Source organism: Musca domestica, unplaced genomic scaffold, assembly GCF_030504385.1.
Source record: "Musca domestica strain aabys unplaced genomic scaffold, Musca_domestica.polishedcontigs.V.1.1 27, whole genome shotgun sequence".
NCBI lineage: Eukaryota > Metazoa > Arthropoda > Insecta > Diptera > Muscidae > Musca > Musca domestica.
Window position 1 is genome coordinate 465378 of NW_026712286.1, and position 17148 is coordinate 482525.

General features: G+C 37.7%; 3 protein-coding genes across 5 annotated transcripts in view; 2 read left to right on the plus strand and 1 right to left on the minus strand.

The window, feature by feature from the left end:
• Positions 1-1832: 1832 nt before the first annotated feature.
• Positions 1833-2602, minus strand: LOC101895411 (DNA-directed RNA polymerases I, II, and III subunit RPABC3). The gene is made up of 2 exons (XM_005177153.4): positions 2443-2602; positions 1833-2383 (listed from the first exon to the last, which is right to left on the minus strand). The coding sequence occupies exon 2, from the start codon at positions 2372-2374 to the stop codon at positions 1922-1924; it is 453 nt and encodes a 150-aa protein (XP_005177210.1). The 5' UTR covers positions 2375-2383; positions 2443-2602; the 3' UTR covers positions 1833-1921.
• Positions 2603-5371: 2769 nt separating this feature from the next.
• Positions 5372-9818, plus strand: LOC101894248 (zinc finger protein ZFP2). Of its 2 annotated transcripts, none has more exons than XM_005177147.3 (4): positions 5372-5513; positions 7241-8045; positions 8108-8494; positions 8554-9818. In XM_005177147.3, exons 2-4 carry the CDS (start codon positions 7404-7406, stop codon positions 9148-9150), a joined length of 1626 nt encoding a protein of 541 aa, XP_005177204.1. In that variant the 5' UTR covers positions 5372-5513; positions 7241-7403; the 3' UTR covers positions 9151-9818. The 2 variants fall into 2 exon arrangements, with proteins under 2 accessions (XP_005177204.1, XP_019895672.1); XM_020040113.2 differs by lacking the exon at positions 5372-5513 and adding an exon at positions 5643-6541.
• Positions 5389-17148, plus strand: part of LOC101895237 (cyclic AMP response element-binding protein A) — a 113634-nt gene continuing 101874 nt past the window's right edge. For both annotated transcript variants that reach the window (XM_011298108.3, XM_059124048.1), the window contains exon 1: positions 5389-5513. In XM_011298108.3, the coding sequence (XP_011296410.2) occupies positions 5427-5513 (87 nt within the window). In that variant the 5' untranslated portion in view covers positions 5389-5426. The remainder of the gene's footprint in view (positions 5514-17148) is intronic.

Sequence of the window (17148 nt, forward strand, 5' to 3'; positions counted from 1 at the left end):
TATAATCATAGCGTGTATGATTAAATTCTCCCATAAAAACTTGTTATGTGGAGCTCTACTAAATTAGCCAAGTGGTGTAGGGTATCATAAAGTCGGCGCCACCCGACTATAGGACTTTCTTTACTGGTTTTCAATTGATAAATAATAATAAATAATTGTAATATTTATTTGAATAGTGAATTGTCTTATGCTCTCTCATGGCATGAACGACATCTATTGAAGCACTTTTTTCGAAGATAACAGTTGAGACAACTTTTTAGTCTATACATTTATATACCATAAAAATTGCCCTCAGCCAATAACTAAAAATAAATAACAACAAGTTGAAAAGCAGTAAGTTCGCCCGGGCCGAACTTTGAATACCCTCCACCCTTTGGAACGAATTTGGAGATAAAATCCTTAAACAATTTGTTAACATTTTAAAAATACCGAATATAGCCGTTATATTGGTGTTTATACGACATGGACCTACTTGGGCATTGTTTGTCATAAGTCATTACCATATTCAAATTCAAAACTTGAAATAAACGGTGAATAATGTAGCAAAAATCATCATAATCATTCTGCCATAGGCTTTAGCATACATTACGAACTTCAAATACGCGTCTCAAACAATTTCGGTGGGTATTGTACCTAAACTCGTCAAAATACCGAATATAGGGAGGTACCGTTATATGGGGGCTATGCGAAGACGTGGACCTGCACAGATAATTTTCTGTCTTAAGCTGTAGTATCCATTTCGAACTTCAAATACCAAATTTGAAACAATTCCATTATGTCTGTAGTATCCATTTCGAACTTCAAATACCAAATTTGAAACAATTCCGGTGAATTATGTCGCTAAAATCATCAAAATACCGAATATCGGGAGATACCGTTATATGGGGGCTATACGAGGACGTGGACCTGAACAGATAATGTTCTGTCTTAGGCTGTAGTATCCATTTAGAACTTCAAATACCAAATAACAAATATTCAAAATGAACAGACAAATATTCAAAACACCTCTTCCTGTACATATCAAAAGAACAGGTAAAATTGAGGGAGTTGATTCCACAATCTCGCAACTCTCACAACTACAGACGAAAATCTTGGAAACAGAAATTGCGGATTTCGAGCTGATCTACAAAACACAAAGTTATTATATAAAGGAGAATTAACATTCCTCATAATGACACATTCTGTAATGACACATTCCTGTAATGACACAAAAGCAGGCGATATTCAACATATCTGTCAAAGGACAGACCAAGAAACTTAATAACATACTGTGTTACACGATCACTACGGTGCAACCCAAACACATACCTAACAATAGAGTTAACAAGTTTGCGTACGCGCAGAATTAGGCAAGCATTCGCCCCAGAGATGACTTCCAAACAATAGTTGACATGAGACATTAATAAAGATCTGCTACCATCACCCTAACACCTAACTATTATTAATTATTGTAATCACCAATGGCTTTCATATTTCTGTCTATAATCAGTATAACACACACTAAAGATGGTATAGTCTTCACCCATAATATTAAAACTCCTAAATTGTCTTAGGATATTAGAACTTATTGGGTTAAGAACTGCCGATTAGTAATCCGGCTCGGAACTGATCTTGTACCCCACAAAATAAATCCAAGATTCAGGTAAAATTCGTAAACAACATATATTACTTTTCAAACTTTGGATTCAAAATCTAGGGAGTCGTACCTTTTGAACTCTTGACATTGGGTTCCTTTACGACAATAATTCATGTATTCTACGTTCCTTCATACATTTAAACACTATGCAGGGTTTAAATGTATATTGGGGGTAAATGTATATTAATACGACTAGTTTCAAGTTTTATGTACAAATAGATCAGCTAACAAAAAATATTACTTTATTGAATCTCATACACACTACACGTAAATACTAATATTTAATCAGAAAGCTAATTTTTTCATCAGCAGATACATTTGCTGGTCCACTTCGAAGCCATGTAAATTATTGGCATCACCTTGCAGTCGCATCAACAGGCCACCGAACGAAACATATGCCGATAGTCTGGAAGATGCTTCATTGTGTGCTTCGTCGCCTTCTATGCGATACGTTTTGCCAAACATCACGTACTCAAAACTATCAGCTCTGGTACCTTCAGTTTCCAAGGGGTTATATTCACCAGTATCTGGACACCCATCTTCACGCAACGTGGTCGCCAAAACTAAACGAAATTTATCTCCCAATTCCATGGGATATAACCACGAGTTAATGTCCAATATCAAGTCCATTTTAAAGGATTCGGATTCGCAGTGTAATCTGGAGACACGATCAAATTTTTTGCCTTCTGGGTCCATATCCTTAACATTGAAGATGTCTTCGAACAAAACACCGGCCATTGCTAATCGCTGGAAGTGGTAATCACTCTATTAGGATATGGCAAAAAAAGATTGTTTGACAAACATACTTTCTTCAAGAGTGTCCAGTGTCCAGAGTGCTTCCAAGTCAGATCTTCCAAAAGTCGCGTGCAGTGGAGGTGGCAAACAACCGATGCCAATGTCGATAGTACCGATAAGATACTTTAAAAGAGGTTATCGATTGTTAGTTTTTTCTTTTGTAATTATCGAAAGAAATGGCTATACTCGTGGTACAATAATTCCAAATGTAGGAACAATTGACTTCCTGCACTGCAATTTAGAGATTTAAAGAACTCGTATAACATTTTTGATAGGTTATATCGTAAAAATTACTGTGTACTTTCTGATGAGATAATTCTTTAACTATCTTTGATATTATTGACCAAAATTGGTAAAATTTAAAGGCGTTAAACTCGTAAAGAATATCAATATTACAAACATCTTATGCTAGGAACACAATTGGAGCGAACGACGAATTTCGCCCTACGCGGCGACAAAATGAGCCGCGAAAATTCGTCGTATGGAACACAATACCGACGAAATTATAAAACAGCTGATGAAGTTGTTTACTTTTTGCACATTTGTTGACTACAATGAATTATACAAGAACACATAATTCTTTACGTTCTCTATTATAATTTCACTTATGTCCATCTTCTCTATTATAAATTCACTGATATCCATCTTCACTCAGGCGCAAGTACACAAATAAATAAACAAATTAATTATGTTTTTTTTATACGAGTAACAGATAGTAGAGTGACCATAACAAATTTTAAAGTAAAAAGTAACTTTATTTACTAAAACACATAAAATTCGTACAAGTATGGCCACCTTGTACTGTTTTGTTCGCCGGTCGCCGGCGTATGAAATAGAAATAAAGCTAATTGAGTTCTCGGCGACCGACGAAATTTTCGCCGGTGCCGTGATTGTGTGCACTTCCATATACACATATGTGTTTTATTTTTGACGACGAACATTAGCCGCGAAAAAATTCGTCGTTCGCTCCAATTGTGTTCCTAGCATTAGATTCACTTTTTTAACACAGGCTCAAATTTCCGTACATCCACAATACAAGAATTTCATTGATTTGTGAATTTATATTCAAACGCCCGTGTGACCATGCTATAATTTCACAATCGATAATTTTTTATTTTATGTATTGTATCTTATAGCATGTTTCCATTGAAAACCGAACAACGTTGTTCGCTCTCAGAATTAGGTACACGAATTAACCCGTTCATACGGCTCGATTCGTAATTCATAGTAAAATAATTCCTTTTTTCAAAAATTTTGTTTGTTGATTTCAATGGGAATATATACGAAAATACATGAAATTCTCACTAATATGAATAGAAGAATTTATTGTTTTCCTCCCAAAGATTTATTATATCATTAATTTTACAATTTTCATTCACGATTTCAACTTTTTGTGTAAATGTTGACATTTTGAACACATTTTTGTGATTTTCCATTTTTAAATTCTGCTGGAGAGACACTTGTCAAACATTTTTTTTGCCGATAGAAACATTTTGAAAATGTTGCCTCTTTTGTTTGCGTTTTCTGTGGAAATTTTAACTCGTGGACAAAATGCGTACCTCGAATAAAAGAGAAAACAAAATTTACTTTCGTTTGAATGTACATACGCCATTCAACATTGTAGTTTTAATTCATAATTTTCAGTCTTCCCAAAAATTTTTAAAATTTCATAAAATTTTTCTATTTTTAATTTTTAAATGTCACAATTTATTTTTTCGATAAATGCTCTCATTTGTTAGGGATGGGACATATTTTTTCGTTGTTCTGAGAGTGATTTGATTTGAACAACGTACAAATATGAGTGTTCGCTCAGGAAATTTTGTGTGAAGAATTAGGTAGTTTTTTCATAGTTAAGGGTCAAACAACGAATAGAGAGCGAATCAAGTGCAGTGGAAACGCCACATTACTTTCTTATTTCGACGGCGTCATAATTTTAATTAAGCTTTGTAGTTTGGTTTCTCCCGCTCCACCGTAAGATTTAATCGATTAAATGGGATTAATCGATTAATCGGGAAATTAGTTCGTGGTAAATGTGCAGTGGGTGGTCATTGTCGGTACGTGATGCGATTACATAGCCTCTCCTTTCCAAGTGTCAACCTCGCCCACTCATGGTGGCCCCTGTTATCGCAAAAGAGGCACTGGCGAAAACGTTAATTCACAATGGCATGCAGTTTATAAGCAAATACCAAATACCATCGTATCGTACCAGAAAGCAAATTCCCAATCATGGCCCAATTATAAGGTCTTCCTTCGAGCGAATTAATCTAAAAACAGCTGTTATTTTACCAGATGAAATGTCAAAATTCATGCTTGAGGCGAAAATAAATATTTTCGCCTTGACAGAAGAATTTTGTGGCGAATATTCTAGTTGGGACATTTGTTCGGAGTTGAAGGAACTTACTCCCCCGGTTCATTTAATGAATGTGGCCAGCGGTTCGATTTCCTCATGTCTCATTCGTAAACAACAGAGGTCCCTCGGGTTATGCATTCCACTCATTCGTAAACAACAGAGGTCCCTCGGGGATTTTGCTTTCTCGTTCTTTTTTATCGGGCATTTCTTTTTGATTTCTTATTTGTTCCGTTGGGGACGTCTTTCATTTTGGTTTCCCACGCGCTCATTCGATTACCAGATGAAATGTCAAAATTCATGCTTGAGGCGAAAATAAATATTTTCGCCTTGACAGAAGAATTTTGTGGCGAATATTCTAGTCGGGAAATTTGTTCGGTGGGTGGTCATTGTCGGTACGTAATTAAATAACAAATACAAGAAATATTAATTATTATATTGATAAAAGTGTGTGTAACACCACCGTGTGCAGAGGCAGTGAACTTGGAAACAATACTCTGCCCACTTTATCCATTTCGTTCTTAACAGCTGAGTGAGGGTTGAATTGCAAACAACCAACCCCCCCTTGCCAAAAAATATCAATTGGAATCAATCATGTTTGCTTGAACTGGAGTTTACGATTTTGAATTGAATTGTTTGAAGTCAGTAATGCCATGTAAGCAGAGCAATATTGGTGGAGAGATATACTGGTGTGTTTGTTCGATAATTCTAGCAATGCAGCTGCAGCACACAACGGTAAGAGAATATTTTAATTTCATATTGAGGTGGTAAAAGAAATTTGTATGTATTTGCATGCTTTTCCTTCATAAAATGGTGATTTTCGGAACGATATGCCTTTGCCTGAGTTTTCCCTAAATTGGTAGCATTTAGTCTCTTTATTATTACTAAGAAATCTTTAAAACAAAAGACTGGTGACACAAACTTTTGTTAAGCACAGACATCGCATGTACCTACAGTTCAATAATACATAGATATATATGCCTACATACTACATACATATGTACACTAGTCCTGATAACTGATAGCATATACATACTTACAGCTTATTAACCAAACACATTTTCTTTTACTCTATTAAGAATTGTCATCATGTGGCTAAAAAATTGAAGAGCTACGGCTTCTGGGCGAGGGTTTAACCGACCGTACATAAAACAACAATTCCTATTGTCAAGTCACAGAATTTAATTGTTCATGTCTTGTCAACAATGAAAGTTAAAGCGTGCTGTTTGGGAGTGTTCTTCGCTATGTTGCATTGGGTTCAATGTTATTATTTTTCAAATATTGGAAATTTTTGCCCGGTCCCCGTAACACAAACATCTGCTGTGCATATGTGCCTCTGATTGAACAGCGATTTGCTTGGTCTGCTTGGTGTTATTCGTCTACAACCCCTAAAGCGGTAGGGAACTCCATAGACTTTTTGTCCTCGGCAGATTTTTTTTAAATACATGTTACTCAAATTAGATCTTTGTTCTCACTATTCTCTTCTGTCAAATGTAATCATATGCTGACTTCGGCAACGTTTTCAAAGTCAGCCATATTTCCATACGATTCCTCTTTTTCTCCTTCCTTTTGTTTTTGAAGCGTTGCGAGTTCTACTTTTTTATATAGCGCATTCAATTTGAATTTCATCCAATACTTTATACTCGTACATATGCATGCATGTATGTCTGTGAATAGGGGCAATAATTAAATCAGTTTCGACACAGACGTTGTCGCAAGCGAACACTCTGAAATAATGCAAACGGTTGCAAATGGTTGTTTTGGTGAGGTTATTAAGTTAAAGAATATCTAAAAACTCAATTGGAGAGAACAGTTCTTGTTGTTACCTTTGGCGTTGATATCTATCTAAGGTTCTTATCGCCGACCTTATTCCAAATTTACATGTAATGTGTACAAAACCTTTGGATTGGATTGCTTAGAAGTGAATTGTTGTGCCTGCAAAACAAACACACTGTTATCTTCAAACAAAAGACTAAGGAAGCAAACTTTATTTGCCGTCATTATCAGTAGTTTTTCACCTTGGAGTGAGGGAGGAACTCTGCTTGAATTCTATAGAAACGAGTTTGATAACGACCCGAAAAGTGCCCTCCTCTGACATAAGAAACAATTTGTAATAAATGGGTGAGAGCTACAGCAAACACTTCATTTAATGTTGACACAACTGCTTTGGAATAATAAGAACAACAAATGAAGAAATGAGATAAAAATTTATCTAAAAAAACCTCACGTCTCAAAAAATTGTATCAAAAAGAAACCTAAATAGTTATTTCAATATCTGAAATTCAATTTGGTCACAAACGTTTCCGAGCTTTATAACAGTCCGTCGTTGCATGTGTGTGGAGCAACAAAGAAATTTCCACGAATATTTTCGCTCTGCTCTCACGTTTGTTCTAATGCGAGCATTTTATTTTGCAGTAACTTTAAAAGTTGAAGTTAACTATAACAACAATATTTCTATCTAGGATGGTGTTGGTTTATATTTAAATGCGAAACCCCAGTAGAATTTGATAACTTTACATAAAAGAATTAACACTCACTGGAAAGCTTTTTGTGGTCTCAAACGGTGGCTGGTCTCCGCCTGAATCTACATTGTAAAGAAAGTAAGCAGAGTAATTTGTATTAACTATGGTACGTAGCCGCCGATCCTTTTCAAAGGAGGATGCCTCGTCTGTGCTAGCAGACAGTGGTATATCGCTATCGTCGCCGCCGGCGAATCAGAAACACTTTTCGCATCTCAACGAAGACGAAGAGGAAGCCATTTTGGAAGAGCTATGCATAACGGATGACGAAGGAGATTCCGATGTAATTCAAGTAGATCAAATCGGGAAAGCGGCAATTAGCGACAACGAAGAAAGCAGCTCGTGCTCTAAGTCCGACTTTGAGCAATTTAGACGAACGTTGCCGGAAAAACAGATACATCATTCAGACGTATCGGACGTGACTCCGTCCAAACGTGCGCGAAAAAGTTATGTGTGCGACGTCTGCCAAAAGGAGTTCCGTGGTAAATCGGATCTTAGTAGGCACAAGTTAATCCACACCGCAGAAAGGCCTTACGAATGCAGAATTTGTGGCAATAAGTACAGGCAGGAGATTAACCTGAAAAATCACATAACATCGGCACACAATAAGCAGAAAGAGTTTGCCTGCAAAGAATGTCCAAAAAAATTCGCATTGAAAGAAAGACTTCGTTTGCATATGCGAATTCATACGGGCGAAAAACCCTACGCGTGCTCGTTATGTGACAAACGATTCGCTAGGGGGGGACAGGTAAAATTAGAATAGGCTTGCCGTTTAATACAAGCAAAGACACTAATTTCATTTACTTTCAGCTGAATCAGCACATGATTAGTCATCACCAGGACGCACCGAAACAATATAGATGTGAAAAATGTTCGGCACCCTTTTCAACTCAGGCAAATTTAAAAGCTCACATGCAGGGTCATGATGAGACGCCTGATTGTTTCTGTGAAATATGCAGAGAGCATTTCGCCAACGACGTCCTGTTGAGGGCTCACATCTACAGAATGCACTACAAGTTAATGGACTGTGACATTTGTAAAAATCCCATCGAGGAGGAGGATTTGGAAGCTCACATGAAAACTCACGCAAATGTTAAAGCATTTGTTTGTGAAAACTGCAACTCGATGTTTTCACAGAAATCGCAATATAATGTACATATGCGTATGCATACCGGAGAGAGGCCATTCCAATGCAGGGTCAGTAAGGAATAACAATGTACTATGTAGGTCTAAGTCAGCGTTTTATTATATTTTAGATTTGTTGCCAGACTTTTGCCCATTCCAGCGTTTTGAAACTACATATACGCAAGCATACGGGGGAAAAGCCATTCAATTGTCTGCTGTGCAAAGATGATGAAGTGGCTTTTTCGCAGCTTGCTCACCTGAAGACTCACATGCAAAAAATACACAAGCAGTCAAAACCTTATATGTGTGAGGGTTGCCGTGACTTTTTTAAAATCAAACTGGATTTGGAAGCGCATCAGCGTGACTGTAAAAAATACACCAGTAGAGATGAAGAACAAAGCACTAAAGGAGACGAGACCAATACCTTGTCACACATCCGTTTTCTAATGGCCATTTTGTTGAAGAAAATATCTTCAGAACGAAAATTACAACAGTTAGGTTTTGAAAAACGTCTTATCGATAACGTTTTAATAGCCGCACTGAAATTAGCCAACCGAAAAGCTTTTGAAGATTTGAAGTTGACGCAACTGGAAAGAATGCGTCTGAATGTCGACGAATTTCTCAACTGGATTGTGCCCTCAAAGGTTATGCAAAAGTTGAAGGAAGATAACCGAACAGTGGATGACATTTTGGAGAATATTGTTTCTAAGTACATGAAACAGAAATGAAGAGAGAATTTTTTTTTAAACAATTTTGAACCTTAAGGTGCCATATTGTAAGCCGTAGTTTTTATTTTGATTTATTATTTTCCTATGAATATATACTTGCCATTTTTCGCATCCTACGATCTTAGATTTTAGTTAAAACCAAAAAAAACCAAAAAAAAAAAAAAAAAAAAAAACAATATCCAAAGATTATATTTAAGGTTGTCTAAACTGAATTCCAAAGATTTTATTTTGCCCACCAAAAAAATATATTTATGTATAAAACATTAGAAATGCTTTACATATTTTTTTATGTATAAAACATTAGAAATGTAATTCTTTCCAAAGATTTATTTCATATTTTTAACTTATTTTCGGTAACGATTTTTTGTTTTACATACAAACTATTACTAAAATGTTTGATTTTTAATTACATTTGCCCTCTCAAAACCACCCTAAACATAAACAGCAACTGAATTTTCTTTTTATATTCACTTGTAACTTCGTAGAATAGAAAGCTAGTCAAGCTTTTCTCCACTCTTAAACATATGTTGGAGTGAATGTATGTAGATCATAAGTTAAGAACTAAAAACCATATAAAATTTTACATATTTATCGTCAAACAAACTTTGAAATAAAACAATCGTCACTACACTTTTCTATATTGATTGGTGAGTCGATCAAACATATAATGTTATATCTGTAAAATCTGAAAAGATTTACCTTAGGATAACAATTTGAGGTTTTGGGAAATCTACTTAACTCATTTTGAGGAACTCAACTGATTATGAATTAACAAGGATAAAGCAATCTAGCACAAGTGCAGAACCCTGCTCAAGTATTATTTAATAAATTTGTAAACAACAGAGCTATAAAACAAATGTATATTTGAAGTTTTATAATTTAAAATATGATTAATTAATTCACTCTTTAAATTTAGGGTAAATTATTTACGGCATCTGTTCATCTGTGACAATACGAATGTAAATGCGCTATTCCACATGTTTGACTTAAAAATTATTCACACCAAAATGTTAAAAACCATATTTGAAATGGTATTTTTTGGTTGCATTCGCTTACGTAACGCCATACAGAAATAGTCCCTTAATGTTTACATTTATTACTTTTGATCGACCCTAAAATTATCACCAAATTTTACTTCCATTACAACAATGCTGCTTTCGTGTTGAGTGTCCTTCTTGTAAAATTTCTAACGAATGGAGTTTTTTTTTGCGATAGTAAGCGTGTTAACAAATTGGTACCAATGTAAGCAGTTGTCAACAAGGATCTGGTTTGGAAAAGTGCATATCACAATGTGTGAATTACATTCGAGTGCTCCACACTCCTGCAATATATTTTTTACGCATAAACTGTGATGTGCGATATTACTAAAATACATAGTGAATTTTGGAATTTAAATTTTCAGTATTTATAGCTAAAATGTTTGGATTGGATATATGTGATGCGAATGATGGAGGAAAGGGAGCTTTCGCACGCACAGTCGATTGTTGAACAAAAAGTTTCTCTTTGTCCATTGTTTACATTTGTCTGGATATGTGATTTGCGTGTTTTCTTCTAGACTGCAGTTCCTTCCACACATTATATTTATTTATAAGACTGCATCCTAGAAAAAAATGGTAGTACGTCATTTCAAATAGTATTTTCACTGCATGTTTTGCTCCGGTCATAACATTTAAGCTACATTTTGTGGCCAATAATATGGACAACGATTTAAAAACATTTTATTTTCAGGCAGTGATCTGAAACTCTCAAAATGTGTGCTATAAAAATATCTATTCTCTTCCAGCCTTTGTAATAGCAAACATTTTGTGGTTTCTGTTTCTCACTTTTTCCCTCTTCCACGTTCTTGTCAAAATCATTAGAGATTCTTGTAAAATATACGATCCAAAGGCACTTAATCTTGTGATTGAACTGCACCTTTGGATGCAACACCTTTGGGGGGATACATTTTGTGAAACAAGCCCTTTATAATGTCTAAGCCAAGTGAACGAATAATGCAATGTATCACTTCCAAACTGTATAAAATGACATTATAATTTGTTTCAAAAACGATAATACGCGCCTGAATTACAAACCATGTTCACGGACAAGCTGAATTGAAATGCATAACGTGTGTTTTACATGTTTCACAATGTCTTTTTTCCCCAAGTTATGTTTGTTTGGCAAAAGTTCTTGATTGCACCCCCTCTCACGGCATAAATTGATGATGTGATAAGGGGGAACTGTTTGTCTGGTGCCCGGCGTATTTGGGAATAGTACTGCTTACCGAAATAAGGCAACCCAACACTGAATTTTAATTTGGTTGCGTCTATTGTTGTTTTCCTGTTAGAACGTGTTGTTTTATGTGCGACGTGCTCACAACGGCCCGGACAAGCTCATAAACTCTTACTAAATGCTGCACGTGATCTCCATTGGCAAAGTAGTACCTGTCTATCCTCCAAAGGTTTGGCTTGAGACAGAAGCTCACCTTGCTGTGGAAAGTGACGAAGGTGTTGAGTAAAATCCACGTCTTCCGCTTCTTTTCCACGGTGTCATATGGAAAGATTAAAATATCGCCTGTTGTTGTGGGACGCAGTATTACCGTACAAGTGTTGAGTAATAAATATTGTTTGTTGCGCCTTAATTATCTGTCCGATCGTTTCACTGACTGGGAAATACTTGATCGGTATTGCAAATGGACTATTTTCTCTCTCTTTCTTTTTGTCCTTTATTTACGCTTATTGCAAAGTGTGCACAATATCAAATTGCATAATTTGGATTTGATAGAGTCGTAGCTAACACTCATGCTAATGTAGTTGGATTCCTTGTTGGAGAGAACGATAGAGATCATGGGACAATGGCAAAGCAACAACAATTTATACGATACAACACATGCGACCACCACCATCAGTGCTTAGCGCATGAATTAATTTCAATAATAAAAACACTGCAGGCATTTATGATGAAGATGATTGCCAACGAATGTGACTTTGGCTACAGCAGGATATCAGTGCTAGGCAAGCGGCCATCAGGGCATAGGCGTTGACTACTCGATTAAGTGACGGGCACATGGATTAATACACAGCCACTTGTGCCACACCAATAGCAGACATGTAACTCGAATTTAGTCAGTCCTCCATCCCTTTTTTAAGCATGCACCTGGGAAGGAAGTCTACAAATGTTGCCTCTTGCGATTTCAGTGTCCATTTGTAAAAATAAAGCAATGTTTGTACAAATCGACTTTGAAATCGATATGGAATCGGAAAATATTAGTGTGGATCCAGGAGTTCAGTTCAGTCGGCATCATTCCTTGTTCTGTGAAGATTGGTTGCTACCATTTGTCCGGCGGTAATTGGGCAAGTCTATTCGAAGGTGGTGTTGACCCTGGAAACTTATATTTTCCAGTGTCGGTGCCGGCATCGTCGTGGCATACCGACCTGTGCCTTGCAGAAGGAACCAAATGGCTTGATTTATATTTTGACATATTGGTTAGAGCATCTTTGGGAAAAACCGAGTGTTATTAATGTTTGCAAATACTCGAATGGGTATGTTTGCTTTTGTGTGTTCGTTATGTGCTGGTCGGAGCAAAGGGAGATGCCTTTTGCAGATTTTATGACATTTATGACAATTGCTCACATCAATGTTACATAGGGCTGTTTGGTATTCAGTACAAGCGTAGCAGCCGCAGCAGAACTCTTCTTCCTTCCACCATTGTTCGCAGCAGATAACTGCAGAGTGTGCTTTGTGTGTTGATCTCCTTGTAGTTTTAGTATCTCGGATTTGCATTGCAAATATCCTATTATGACTTGTAGAATTACCTTCACATATCCAGGCGAGGGCTTATGCTGGCGATGCTTGCAACACAACACACGCGTATCCATCCATGTCTGTGCTTATTTATACTCGCACTCTATGCATTTATACCCAAAACGACACTGAGGAACAAGGTATTGTGTCTTGGTGCTTTTGTTTGTTACAGGCTTATATTTGGTTAGATTCTAGGGTGTGGGAACACTATAACTTAGTAGCAGCAGTGCTCTCTGAAGGCATCCAAAAGTTTTAATTGTAGTCGAAGAACTCAGCTTTTTTGCTTGTTGGTTTCGATGTTCCTCTTTCAGGTCATATGATAGTTTATGATCATATCGTATTTAGCCTCCAATGAAAATTCTATTATCATTCCATGCAGTACTAATAGTGAGAAAATAGAATTTTCCGCCTAGGTTCGTTCTGTTTCAAAGATCAGCTTCAACATTTAATTTACCTTCACAACTGGTGGCCGTTGGCTGTCATTCTAAAGAGAACTAAGGTTGCGCCCTTAGCGTCGCAGGCGCCGACTAACTCTATCCTGATCCCTTGTCAGCTGGAATAATATTCCCACCCAGCTACCTCTCGACTTCACCAGGAACCTTTCTCCAAATAGACTCTTTTCCTTCTTTTTCCCACTGGGGTTTGGGAATTTTAGACCTTTGGTGATTTTCGCGTTTAATCTACAATCATCGAGAAAATAGTCAATGTTAGTCTGTTGTTTTATGGACAAACCAAAGAGCCGTTGGAAGGGTCAGCACTCACACACTCCTTCCTTAAATGCCTTTTTTGGTAGTTTGCTTGTAAACTCGGTAAATCGGAAATCTACCAAACCAGGCTAAACTAATTCCGATCAATTTCCGTATGATTCTGACCAAGTTTTGCGTTCATATAATTATACATGTCCACATTTTATTTTAAAAAAGTATATTTTTTTCCCTTTAAATGGAAACTTTAAAGGTAGTTTACCACTTTGGAAATGAAACAAAAGAATTAAAAAAAAAATTAGGCAATTTTGGGTAAAGAGTAATACAATTATTATTTATCTGATTTCACATTTTCGCTTCTAAATTCCTGGTGTGCTGTATGGTATCATACAGCCGGTTCTGCCCAACTTTTGCTCACTGGTTTTCTGCTGTACAGACTGCTCTGTCTGCTCGCACAGTTTGTTTATGCAAGTCATAATTTTTGTTTTTTCTCTGCTCCTGCGTCGACTTGTCTGCCCCCCTCTCCGGTGGCTGCCCTCACAAGATCTCATTGTGTTATAGGCTTTATTGTTGGTGTTTGTGTTCGTGTCCGCAGGAATACAGCCTACAACAAGGTTCAATAACATGAATAATACATAAAAGGCTTGCTACAGCCCCAACGCCATCAACTGAATCCAAGAACAGCATGGAAATACGCATGATCCGGCGGAGATGAAGAACGACTAGACGTGTAACTCTAAGGAGGAATTGTTAGCGTAAATGCACAGCAGGCACACGGCGTTGGTGGAGTCAGTTGCGTTAATATTGGAACGGACCGACCGCAACGCCAAATATTTCTCGCGTTGCCCGGTGTGGAAGAAACACAATTAAAAGAAACCTTATTTTAGGTGATGCTATGCGCGAAGGAACCCTTTCTATACGCTTTCAAATGTTTCGGAATTACTTAGCATTAGGTGTGGCGGTATGTGTGTGCCTCTCCGTTCTGTATGCTGCTGTTGCTCAGTTTTAAACTTTATTGCTCTGCTGACAGTTTAAAGTTGTTTATGCTTGTAATTGTTGTTTCTGCTAGAGCGAGGGCTAGTTGCAGGAGAAGACGGCAAACTCTAGTGCGAATGTAGTCCATAATTTTGCGTCGTATGCAAAACGGCAGGCAGTGCGTCTGCGGATGTGCCGGTGTGCTTTCTTATGAGTGGATATAGGCAATGTGTCAAGAAGGCAGGATATGTTTATGGCATGGTAAATTCTGCTAAAAAAATGGCATTTACAATGGCTACTGATAAAATACACATCGCAGACCTCAAAGAGCATGTACGCATTTCTTCCTGATCCTGCTTGTATTTTTAGTTATTTTGTTGATGTTCAAGAAGCATCGCAAAACAAAATTGAGGGGTCGTTAAACTCGCGCGCGCGCACTCACACACGCACACAAAATATACGTGAATTTGCTTGAGTGCTGTGTCTGCGTCTATGGAGCTTAATTGATTTAGGAACAAATCTATATCGGCTTTATGCTGCAGTACGCATAATTTTTTGTCATTTTCAAATTACATACATCAGGCGGTATGGCGGTAGCCAACATATGCTGCTCCAAAGCAAAGTCCACAGCATCTGCGTGCCTGTCGCTTGCCATAAGCGGGGGGTGGGTGAGAGAGCGAGGCAGTTGTTTGTTCCATTAAAGTTGTGCATTTCACATTTCTCATCGGGCCATGGTTGACTGTTCATTTGTAAATATGCACAAGCGTACATACATATGCACGTCAGCCTGTCTGAGTTCTTGATTGTTTGTTTGTGGTTTGGCTATTTTGTTGTTTGCTTGTGCTACGCTGCCATTAACAAGAAAGACATGCAAATTGTGTTGCTAGCCATATTCTGGGAGCAGGATATCACCACCCCGCCGTTCTACCCCTCTCCCAGCACCGCATATCAAAATGTCCATGCAGACACACGTTTCGATGTCCGTTCCACTGGCATTGCCTTTTAAAGTTATCTCCTAGGAGAACTCTTCAAAATGATACAACAGATCACGATTGTCTCGAGCAGAGCAATGGCACTGGCACCGGCACTGGAATGACTGCGAACACACCGAACTGACCAAGTCGCACACATATTGTTAGTGTCTTGTGGAAATTTGCATTTCAGCTTGTTAGGCCATCTTCTTCTCTAATTGTCAATCATACGAAAATAAAACATGGGATTTGTCTGCTGCAACAACAGCGCAATGAACTTGAGGGGGAATGGCGTCGTCGTCGGTTGCACCCATGTTTGCACAGGCACGGACACTACCAGTCCGAAGAAGACTATACTCGGCCAAGGGGCGAAGAAAAGCCTTTTAATTAAGGAACAAAGCCAATACGCAGAGATAGATAGAGAGAGATGGGGGTAGAAGACGAGTATTGCAACAAAAAGAGAAGAAAAAATTGCTGATGTTTAATTGGTGGCCGTGCAGGAAGCTGTGCCAAAACTCCAGAATTCGCCAGATTGTTTCGAAGAACCGATGTAAAAGAGGCAGATCGCATAAATAATGGAATTGCCATAATTTTATTTTGTTACACATGTGCAGACATTTTCCAGCCCTAGGATATTTGTTGTTGTATCTGGCTCACAATCTTCCAGATATCCACATTATCAGGGGGCGTGACACGGTCTGCGACCAAACAAAACTGATCACCGTTGTGAGAACTTTGTTGGACGAAGAAGAATATGTTCACAAAGGGAAACGTATCTGTGATGCTTGGACTATTCAGATATGGTATGTCGCAGTACAATACAACGTAAGTGACACATGACATGCACCCATACACTTTCGTCATAAAATACAGGTATGAAAATCAATCAAACCACCTGGATCGGGAGTGGTATAATGAGTTTGGGTCCAGAAACGGCCACGGTGATTATGTGGCCCTGGCATCTAGTCCCTGGTCATTTAGTTTTGAATATAGAAAATGGCATTGCCACCAAGGAATTTTTCCCGCCTTGGTCGTGGTCTCAGACAGACCATATCCGACGTAAATCTGCTCCAAAGAAAACATCTCCTGACAATATATGTTTCATTCACTTAATCGTGTGCGTTTTCAAATTCACATTTAATTGCAATGCTGCACAATCGGCTAAAATAACACACGTCCGCCCTCTATGTCGACGTTGGCCAGAAATACACACGTACAGTCCGGCTTGGTTCTGTGCTTACAGCGGCTGGGGAGGGAACCTTGCGGTACGACACATAAATGCGGCTGGCGGTTCATCTCTGGCGAACCAATGAACAAGCTGAGCGAGCTCATAAAATATTTTATAATTTAATTTATGTTAAACGAATGCAAGGCAATCTGTTGTTGCCGTCTTGTTTCGCTGCTGGCAGAATAAAGTGATGTTCTAGTTGAGACAATTGCACATACATATGTATGTATGTTTGTGTGTGTCTGTAAGTACATAGGTACATGTTTTTTTTAATATTCACTCTGTGAGGAGGGTCATGCTTACAGACTGTTGTAGCATATTTTAACTGGCATCATCG